The sequence below is a fragment of the Vicugna pacos genome, chromosome 12 (assembly GCF_048564905.1).
Source record: "Vicugna pacos chromosome 12, VicPac4, whole genome shotgun sequence".
NCBI classification, from domain to species: Eukaryota; Metazoa; Chordata; class Mammalia; order Artiodactyla; family Camelidae; genus Vicugna; species Vicugna pacos.
Genome location: NC_132998.1, coordinates 53,607,847 through 53,618,772, shown reverse-complemented (window position 1 = coordinate 53,618,772; position 10,926 = coordinate 53,607,847). Strand labels below are relative to the sequence as shown.

Below are 10,926 nucleotides of genomic sequence, written 5' to 3'. Positions count from 1 at the left end.
TGCCTCCTGCCTAGAAAAGTCCTTCCTTTGTCCACCTCCTTGGAGCGCCTTTCTGCTAGGTTGGATGCTGCTCCATTCATGGGTCATTAAACAAAGACAATAAGATCTTTAAAATTTACACAATTGAATTTTAGTTTTTAACAGTAGGGAACGAGGAGGGCTCAACAGTGTGGAGGGAAGAGAAAGAAAGGTCACAGGTGGCAGCACAAGCTTGCTTCCCAAATCTGCTTAGAGCTGGCCTCAGGGAACAATGAACCATAGTTCTGCCGAAAGTTATGAGAAAAAATTTGCAAAATTCTACATTTTTTTGGAGGGCTTCTTTTTACTTTTCTAAATCTGTCTACACTCTTCTCTTTAAGATACTTGGAAACTGTGGCGTCTGCCTTCAGCAAATATACTTAAACTCCCCCACATTCACACATCTCTCCAAAACCAAATACATTATCAGATTTAATAAAATTATTCACGAACTATATATGTTTTACTGCAGGCCCCAGCCCATTTATTTAAAGCTCATAGCACACAGGGACAGATTGTTATGTTAAAACCACTGAACAGAGACCGGCTTGTATACTAAACGTGTCAGTTTCATCAGATTATAATCTTCGAGAAAATTTCAGATAAAATTTATCTTATTCCTTGCTTGTCTCAAAATAGCCTAACACAGCACCTGCTCATGGTATATCTCAGTAAATATTTGTTAAAATACGTTGAACTCTGATAGTCATAATTAAGTAATAAACAATTTTATAATTAAATGAACCACTCTTCAAGGTGGAGGGGAAGAAGAGAATAGTTTTATGACTATTGGAAAGTTTGCTGTGGTATAAGAGCAAGGTAACATGCAAATTACCTCCAAACACACACACACACACACACAGACACACATATAGACACAGACACACACACAGACACACACACACACCCACCCCCTATTTAAACCAACCAGAAACTATAATCTCTTTACTTTCTCACTCTCTTGGCCTTATTAATTATGTCTGAAAATTTGAAAAGGCTACCATTAAAAGATACAAATCATTGAGAGTTCTCATGAAAGTAACTTCAAGACTGGAGCATAAAGAGATCAGAACAGTGACCTACTGATTTCCCAAATATGGATGGTTTTTAAAATGCACTCACCCCATTTGGATTGTTGACCCCAGGAACGAGGGTATGCAGTAGTCAGCAGCTGCCAGCGTGTACGGCGGTCGAGCAGCAGAATCATCCCAGTAAATGTCCTTCTTCATCTTGGGTAAGCTCATGTGCATTTCATCCACGGCTAAAAGGGACACCTAAAACCACCGTTACCGTGTTAGAATAATTCACGTGTGAATTGTATAAAGGAAGAGAATAAGTTCCAGTGCGTGGATGGGGTTTGGAGTGAGGTAGAACACAGTCTGAATGAGTGAATGTACAAATGTCTACAGTTCGTCTTTGCTATAACCAGGGCTGCTACAGTGAGTTGTACATGGCACTTACTGCACGAGACCACTTGGCAATGGGGGTCAGTGGGGCCGTAAGACTGCCCAGACTAGGTTCATCAAACCCCATGCCCCACAGTGGAGGTGCATCTTATCAGAGGCAGGAAAGACACCTTTTCCTTCTTTGCTCAAAGTTACCTTACTGTCTAGTGGCTATTCTGACAGCAACCACGTAATCCCAGATGTTACAAGAAGTCGAAGATTTCCATAGCCCCTTTCATCGATCCAATAAGTACGTTTCTTCTTCTCTTTCTTCTTCTTCTTCTTCTTTTTTTTATGGAGGTACTGGGGATTGAACCCAGGACCTCATGCACGCTAAGTGTGAGCTCTGCCGCCGAGCTATACCGTCCCCGCAAGACACATTTATTCTTGATATCATTTCTTCTGTGCCCTGAATTTTTGTTTGTTTACAAAAGTCTATCAACACGCCTATACCACTCGGGGTTATAGTGGTCTCTCCTCTTGACTTTGACAAAATGATGCGTGAATAAATTATTAATCCTCTGGGAATCCCATTTTTACACAAAGTGAGTGACGTGCGCGTTACGCTTCCTCCTTAACTGGCTGACAGTGCGATTGTTGGAGGTCATCTAGAGGTCGTGACTTGCCCGGTGAGCTGTGAGCTGGACCAGGGCAATCAGAGGCTCCTCTCCACCATCCTTGGAATGTCCATTCCACCTACCGTTCCCATGGTGGGAGCTGCTTTAAGGACGCAACCTTGAGAGAGTAATGTGTTTTGAGACTGTCTGGACTGAATACCTAAGTGAACCCCAGTAAGGCCTCTGTATCAATTTTTGAGATCCTGGCAGGTAGGTGTGGAGTTCTGTTCATCTCACATCCACCCAAGACAAGCCTCTTAAGTAGGCTCCCTTGCTTATTAAACCTCCCACCTACCAGTCTGGAATGGTCTGCCTTTTTCTCTGGTCTCTCCTTGCCCTCTGTGTACGGGGCCAGTTTGTGAACAGACAGTGATCTATGGTGACGTGTGTGACCCTGTTTAAGAGCTGAGCAAGGGCTTGAAATCAATTAACAACTTGAAGGCCTTTCTCAGCCTGTGATTCTCAGAGAAGAGAATGGTCTGAGGAGAGTCTTGCCTAAAATGAAAATTCTCTTATGCTGCTTCTTCATGAAAAACCTCTCTGGAATAATGCCTCGGGGTAAAGGCCCCATGGGGTCCATTTGGTGCAGTTCAAGATTTGAGACATGGGCTAGTGTGACCCGTGTTCCCAGTATCCAGCTGCTGGACGTCTGAGTGTAGGGACCTACATGACATGAGCTTGGGAACTCGCACTGGATTGTGTCTGGCCGCTGTTTTATGTCACTGTTAACCTTTTTAGGTGACAATAGGAAACAGAATAAAGAATGAATTAAAATATTATTCTGTACTAAGTTGGAAGAAGCTATGTAAAGCTAATAAAGAAACTTACAAAGAAAACTGGCTTGAAATTCTACTTCAAAGGGTCTAAATTTCACTGGCACTGAGATCCAGGACCTGTGAGGTTCCAAAAGGACCTTGACACAACGTACTTAATAGCCAAACTTCTTTCATCTGAGGCTGAAGCCCTCAAGTTCAGGGGGCTGCATTTAGGGCTTGTTTAGATTCAAAACATCACATGTGATTTATTATTAATGTTCATAAGGGAAAGAAAAGCTCCCCTCACCTGCAGGTTTCTGTCAATGCACCAGTTAGTTTCAAAATCATCATCATCTTCTCCAAAAGGGTTGATGAGCTGCTCCGCTACCTGCAACGGAGAACAAAGGATAGGTCTGCCATGGTGCTCGTGAGGACCGAGAATGGAGGTTGAAGAGGATTCCTGTTTCACTCTCTGCTTTCTCTCGTAACAGGAAGCCAGGAGGGGAGTCGGCTGTTCTGCAGACACAGGTATTTGAGAGCAAGCGAGGCGGGACTGTGAGACCGCGAATCACACACCTGCGAGTCACACACCCCATGCTCTCCCATGGCTCTGCCTGTGCCGCTGCCGGTGACAGTGCAGGCCCCAGCTGGGAGAAGCTCCGTACTGCTTAGGAGCCAAATGATTGCTTCTCAGGTACAAATCAAGCCAGTGAACATCGAAGGAGCACTGACGACGTGCTAGGCACTGTGCTAGACCGTTTGAGGGGTACATAGTCTGTACTCTTTTAAAAAAAATTGTTTTTATTGAAGTGTAGTTGATGTAGAGTGTTTCGAGCATATTGCAAAGTGATTCAGTTGTACATATACATACATACATATTTTCTTTTCAGATTATTTTCCATTATATATTATTACAGGAAACTAAATATAGTTCCCTGTGCTATACAGTAGGTCCTTGTTTATCTATCTTACATATAGTAATGTGTGTCTATTAATCCTCAACCCCTAATTTATCCCTCCCCGCCATTTCCCCTTTGATAACCATGGTTTGTTTTCTATGTCCATGAGTCTGTTTTTGGTTTGTAAATAGAATTTGTATCTTTTTTTTTTTTAAGATTCCACATATAAGTAACATCATATGGTACTTGTCTCATAGCCTCTGCTCTTCAAGAATTTACACAGGCCCAGGTGACCAGATAACATGTAAACACGGGAAAGGTTAAACAGCAAAGAAAGAGTTAAATTATAATTAAAGAAAATAAGACAAGGAGATTCACAATTATCGGACACGACTGCTAAATGAATGAGTCAGAGAGTGACTAAGTCCTAAAGCTGGAATTTGTCTTACTTAGTTTTACCGTAAAGGACTTACTGCCATCTAGTAAGTTACTCAGAAGTTACATAGCTTCCTGTATCTTCCAATGGTTGGTCAACATTAGATGGTCTTACCATGTTCCTGAATTGAGTAGCCTTCTTGATGAGAGATTTATATGCCAAGTATGACTCACCTATTATTCTCCATTTTGATTAATTACTTTTACTTTTTATTATCTGGACACGTGTGTGTGCATGATTTTACACTGGGCCTAGATGTGAAAGACGTTCAAGTGTATAAAATAAAGTCACCATTGATTAGTTGAGCTCCTAGATTCTGAGACTATTTGGTAGAAACCTACCTGTGTGTCTTTTTAGGATTTAAGTCTCACCACTTAGAGCAGTTGTGTTCAACCTTGGCCGAATGTCATAGTCACCTGGGGAGCTTTTAAAGAAAATTGATGGCTGGGTCCCTCCCCTAAAGACTCTGACTGAATGGGTGTGAGGTTGAGCCCAGGCATCAGAATTGGGTGAAGCTCCCAGGAGGGTTTAATGTGTGGCCAGCGTTGAGAACCACTGACACAGAGAAGTACGTGACCCTTGTTGTGAGGGACAGCCCGTGGCGGGGCCTGGGCCCCGTGTCAGTCAGCCTCACAGTGATGTCCACGTCCACGTCCTTCACTGCACGTTCCAAGGGCCTGTCTACCCTTTCTTGCCGGCGGTTTTCCTTAAATTAAATGGGCTACTGGATGGGTCCTGAAAATACTTTGGTCATATCCAGAAGTTCACTTTTATGGGGTCAGTCCTGAATATCATATCAGAGTCCACGTTTAACTACCAAAATGATACCCATGTCTCTGAGTTGACTATGCCACAGAAATACCCTCTACTCACTGGGAGGCCCCATCAGCAAATACTGAATAATTCACTGTCCATAGGATTAAGATGGGTTTTCTGTACTTTGAAAAGCTTTATAAATATTACAATGGTTAAGACAAAACAGCTGTTTAGAAATCGAGATACAGACCACTGGGCGGGAAAGCTCTCTTCTCTTAGGACTGCCTACCTCTTAATGGAGCTAAGACTGTCTTCTCATACTTTGCCTTCAAGGAAAGGAAAAGAATGTTAATGTTTTAGAGAGCACTTCGGAAGGCAGCAGCTGCTAACTGTTCCTTCCAGGCTGGCCGAACACCTCACTCACATGGACACAAAGTGAAGGGCAAAAAGCTCATCACAACTCAGGGGAAAGGACAATGAAAGACCAGCGTGACTGAGTGTTTGGGCCAATTGTGGTGATTTTCCATTTATAAAAGTGGAGTCTACTTTTTTTTTTTCTCTAATGGGAAATGAGAGCTGTTGGTCTCTCTTGCTCTTTCTCCATCTTAAATGGGTAAAAATAATTGAGTCACTGTCCTCTGGCTAAAAATGGTTTTGCCATTTGTAAAACACATGCCTCTACTCTTTGGAGCATAGTTTGAAATGCTAACATATAAATTTTTCCTGGTTAAGATTCAAACCAATGAAAGTAAAGGCATCTGCAGGGAAGATGCTGCCACAACCTGGAAGGCCTGGACCATGCCAGCAGCAGGTGGCTGCTGGGAAGGTCAAAAATCTGAAAATTCTGTTTTAGTAAAGTTATCTTCCAACTGTCCTTAGATTTCCATTAACTTAGTGAAGCCACCGTCTCTGATCGTTTTCTGTCACGTACGAAAGAGCTGGAAGATTCAGGCATTTGATATTTACATATATATCTAAGAAGGGGTGGGTGGGGGAGATGGTGGTGGGAAAAAATGAGATTCTACCCTGATGACTGGACTAGCTGTTTTCAATACTCTGGCCTGTTTTTAATTTCATGGCAAACCAAACACCATCATTAATCCTGGTCTTTCTGACTTTATTTATTCTTTTTTTTTCCCCCAGTGACTTTCTGATTTTATTCTGATGAATTTTTTTAATTGAAGTACAATTGATTTACAATGTTGTGTCAATTTCTGGTGTACAGCATAGTGATTCCATTATACATAAATATATTCTTTTTCATTAGAGATTATTGCAAGATATTGAATGTAGTTCCCTGTGCTATACATTAGGACCTTGTTGTTCATCTATTTTATATATAGTCATTTGTATCTGCTAATCCCAAACTCCTAATTTATCCCTCCCTACCCTTTCCCCTTTGGTAACCATAAGTTTGTTTTCTATGTCTGTGAGTCTCTTTCTGTTTTATAAATAAGTTCATTTGTATCATTTTTTTTAGGTCCCACATGTAAGTGATATCATATAGTATTTGTCTTTGTCTGACTTACTTCACTTAGTATGATCATCTCTAGGTCAATCCATGTTGCTGCAGATGGCATTATTTCATTCTTTTTAATGGTTGTGTAGTATTCCATTGTATCCCTCTCTATATCTATATCTATATCTGTATCTATAGATAGATATCTATATGTAGGTATCCACCACATCTTCTTTATCCAGTCATCTGTTAATGGACATTTAAGTTGCTTCCATGTCTTGGCTATTGTAAATCGTGCTGCTATGAGCATTGGGGTGCATGTATCTTTCCATATTAGAGTTTTTTCCAGATATATGCCCAGGAGTGGGATTGCTAGATCATATGGTAACTCTATTTCTAGTTTTTAAAGGAATCACCATACTGTTTTCCCTAGTGGCTGCACCAAATTACTTTTCCACCAACAATGTAGGAGGGTTCCCTTTTCCCCACGTCCTTTCCAGCATTTACTATTGTTCGTGAACTTCTGATGAATTCTTTTGAGTCTCAGGTCTGGTTTTGAAAATGGGATGCATTTAAAGTTGTGGGACAGCTAGTGGAATTTCAGGAAATAGAAGCTATTTACAGAGGTGAGCAGAACCAAGATAATAACATAATCCTAATACTTAAGTCTGAGATACAAGGATTCCTAGTTACTCTCTTTTACTCTTCCTAGTTGCTCGTTGTGGCATAGATATCAATGCAGTTATGGTCATTACCTTAATTACATCATCGTGATCCTAATGGGAGCGCACAAAGACTTGAAACAATCAATAGCCCTAAAAGTCTGTCCTGGTAATGTCTTTGCGTAAATGAGCTGCTTCAGACTGTCCCACAGTACTCACCACATCCCCGTCACTTTAATCTCCGGTTGAAAAGTGATAACATCTCTGAACTAATAAATGTTAAATCTACCTTTGACTCATGAATGAGAGATTCAGTTAGGGATCAGTGTGCAGAGTTTGGCACATGATGAAGATTACAGAGCAGATCTCAGACACGGAGACTGTCGGCTACCTTAAGCCATCCTGCGTAGAAGAAGAACTGTAGGAGAGTGAAGACCGGGATGTAGAGGTCCAAATCATGCCCCGCGTAGCCTTTGGTGGGATCCAAAAACTGGCGTCCAATCAGGCACGCCAAGAAGAAGGTGTAGACAGCCAGTGTGACGACCTGAAACAGAGAAACCCGAGTGAGAGCCCAGCGCTGGCTGCCCACAGCAAGCAAAGCGGGCAAGTAGAAAGGAAAGTCATGTGCCAGGTGTTCAATACCTGCGTGTAAACCAGCGGAATCCCAACCCAGTCATAACCAAATAAGAGGCTGCACCACGAGCGATACCGGTTCATTTCCTGAGCCAGAAACAGAGAAAACACGGGTGACTAAAATGAGGGGTGTAGTCATAAATATTTACTGACTCAGAATGTGGCCGTACCTTTTAGGAATATGCCTGTAAAATGGTGGTTCTGAAGGCCACCCCAACAAGAGCATTTTGAAAATCATGGGCTACCGACATCATTCAGCAATGTGCAAAAAAAATGAGTACAGTTGGACATTTTTAAATATTAAGATAAATCAGAACTATAGGAATATCCCCTATTCTACTGAATCCATAATTTCCAACATATATATTGGTCCAAAGTGGTGGTGGGAAGGCAGTGGTTAATATTTTAAATAAGCCACTTCTAGCCATTTTGGTAAATTATGTGGAAAGCAGATTATTTTTTGATTCTCTATCTCTTTCAAAAACATGCTTACTATAGATCTTAGAAAAAAGAGCTAAATACATCCTTAACCTTTCCCCCAACAAATGAAGACTTTAGAATGCTGATATCGACAGAAAATGTATCTCTGGAGCAGGAAGTACTGGGACCCATTGATTTTTTTTTTCCTCTATTGAACACAAGTTATTATTTAAGACTGGGAAAAAGAGTGTATGTTAATCTGGGAGCTATTTTTAAAAAATTTTTTAGGAAGGAGGTAATTAGGTTTATTTATTTAATGGAAGTCCTGGGGATTGAAGCCAGGACCTCATGCATGCTAGGCAAATACCCTACCACTGAGCTATACCCTCCCCCAATTGGGGAGCTATTTTTAAATCATTCACTCCTTTTAGCCTAATCCAGGCAGAGGGCTGTCATGGCACAAATCTACCCAGCTCTTCTACAAATTTGTTTCTCAAATGAATTCAGGGTTCTTTCATTTCATGAAAACACAGTTTGGTTTCCAGGAGCGTCTGGGAAGCTGAATTAACCCTGGGAGATTCCAGTTTGGGGAAACTGACTGGGGAGGTTTATTTCTACTCGAGATTTTATTCTCGGATTCTGGAGTTAGGGATGGCAGAGCTGCCTTGTTGGTGCCAGGTCCTTCAGAGTCCTGGGTAGGCAGTGATGATCAATCAAGGAACACTTTCTTACACAGCCTATCACAAAGCCTAATTCGGTTTAAAACAGAGCCTCTAAGCTACCAATTAACCTGAGTTAACCTGTGTACCCTTGCCCTCCCGCATGGTGAGGGTTCTGATACCCACCCAGTCTTTCCGGTTCCTTTGGAACCAGGATTGAACAAAGCAGACTTGTCCAGGTCCAACCTGTTGCATCCCGGTCCCTGCTGGTCTCTGATTAGCATCTTTTACTGACAGTTTACGATGTACTTACAGTCATCAGTGACTGCAGATCCACACTGTCTCTGATTCTGCCTTCTTTCCGGGCTTTAGCTGCGAGATTTCCAAACCAGATGAATGGAACCCAATATTTCAGATGAGGAGATTTGAGGTGGTCAAATAATTTTCTCTCATCCGCTGTCATAAAACCTTTAGACAAAATAAAAATAGTTAGAAATGATATAGACGTAGTTTAGCATTAATATGTTTCCGTAAATATTTCAGCATCTACTATGTGATCATATAATGGGGGATATTAAAGAAGAATAAAATAAAGGTTCCTGCCTCAAGTAGTTTATGCTTGTTTTAGAGAAAAGGGATTTGTACTCACGAGAACCCCCACACACCCCCATACACACACAAAGTTATACATCAGTATACAAGGCAATGCATGTGAGCAGTCCCTAACAGAAGCATCTGGGGAAGATTTCTTCAGGTTTTGGCTTATTCATCTAAAATTGGAAATAAGCATACTCAGAATTGGTAGGATTAGAAGTAAAAAGGTGATAATGTACAAAGCACTTAGTATAGTGTGAAGTCATGAATCACACTTTTCCTCCTGACCCCTCCCTTCAGAGTCTTACTTAACCAGGTCCTCTCTGGCCAGTCCTGCCTTGATTCCTTCCTTTTCCTGCCCTAGGGTTTCTCCCCTTCCAGGCTCCACCACGATGCTCTCTCTTGCCTTGGATTGTGGTCACATTAGACATAAGTGTTTCCCCTGCTAAGACCCTTTGGAAGGGCAAAGAGCGTATTATCTTCATAGACCCCACTGCATTTTGCATACACCTTAAAAGTGCTTCTTTGATTTTGTGTGCCTCTGTGTGTGTGTCTGTCTGTGTGTGTGTATTTGCTTGAGCTTGCAGTGACCTCTCTGAGCCTCCGTTTTCACATGTATTAAAGAGAGATGATAATATCTATTTCACAGGGAAATTGTAGAATTACCTGAGATGAGGAACACAAGTCAAGAGGTTAACACAATGCTCAGCACACACTTAGCACTCAGTCAGGGCCGAGGCATAATCTATTATGTGAAACTTTAGTTATTCACCACCCTGGCACCAAGGAAAGAAAAGATTTGAATAACAGGAGAGGAGAAATAAGGTAGCAGGTTTATTTAATAAAAATTTATTAAATGTCTGCTATGTACCAGGGTTTGTTCATATAAAGATGTACTTTAAAAGCTTACAGTTTACACTTGACCTTTTATTTTTTTTAAAGTTTGATTGATGGAATGAGGGTATAGCTCAGTGATAGAGTGCATGCTTAGCATGCATGAGGTCTTGGGTTCAATTCCTGGTGTCTCCTTTAAACAATAAACAAACAAACAAACAAACAAACCTAATTATCCACCTCCCCCCACCTCAAGAAAAGAGGATTAAAATTTTTTGATTTAGTGATTCAAATGGTACAAAAATCCAAAAGGGCCAAAGGAATAGTAATGGGGAAAGTGAGTCTCATTTTCCCAACCAGTTTCCCTCCCTGAAGGAGATCGCTACAACCAGGCTATTGTGTGTCTTTCCAGGGAAATATCACAGGTTTCATACAGGCCAAATTTTTAAAAACAGAAATGGCTTTATACTCCATCCATATCTGCCATTTGCTTCTATTTTTCAAGTTACATCTTAGAGGTCTGTTTTGGTTAATATGTGGAGAGCAGCAGCATTCTTTTTAACGGCTGCATTCTAGTTAACTACGTACAATATTTTATATAACTAGTCCTCTTCTGAATAGACTTTTAAGTTGTCTAAATTTTTTGCTATTAAAAATAATGGTGCACAACATAGATGGACCTAAAGATGATCATATTAAGTGACGTAAGTCAGAGAAAGACAAATATTATTTGATACGA

General features: G+C 41.1%; 1 protein-coding gene across 1 annotated transcript in view; it reads right to left on the bottom strand.

The window, feature by feature from the left end:
* Positions 1–10,926, bottom strand: part of BEST3 (bestrophin 3) — a 36,983-nt gene that overhangs the window by 11,376 nt on the left and 14,681 nt on the right. The window contains exons 4-8 of the mRNA XM_031683340.2: positions 9,073–9,227; positions 7,690–7,767; positions 7,439–7,591; positions 3,143–3,223; positions 1,141–1,292 (exon numbers count right to left, since the gene is read on the bottom strand). Of these exons, the coding sequence (XP_031539200.2) occupies positions 1,141–1,292; positions 3,143–3,223; positions 7,439–7,591; positions 7,690–7,767; positions 9,073–9,227 (619 nt within the window). The remainder of the gene's footprint in view (positions 1–1,140; positions 1,293–3,142; positions 3,224–7,438; positions 7,592–7,689; positions 7,768–9,072; positions 9,228–10,926) is intronic.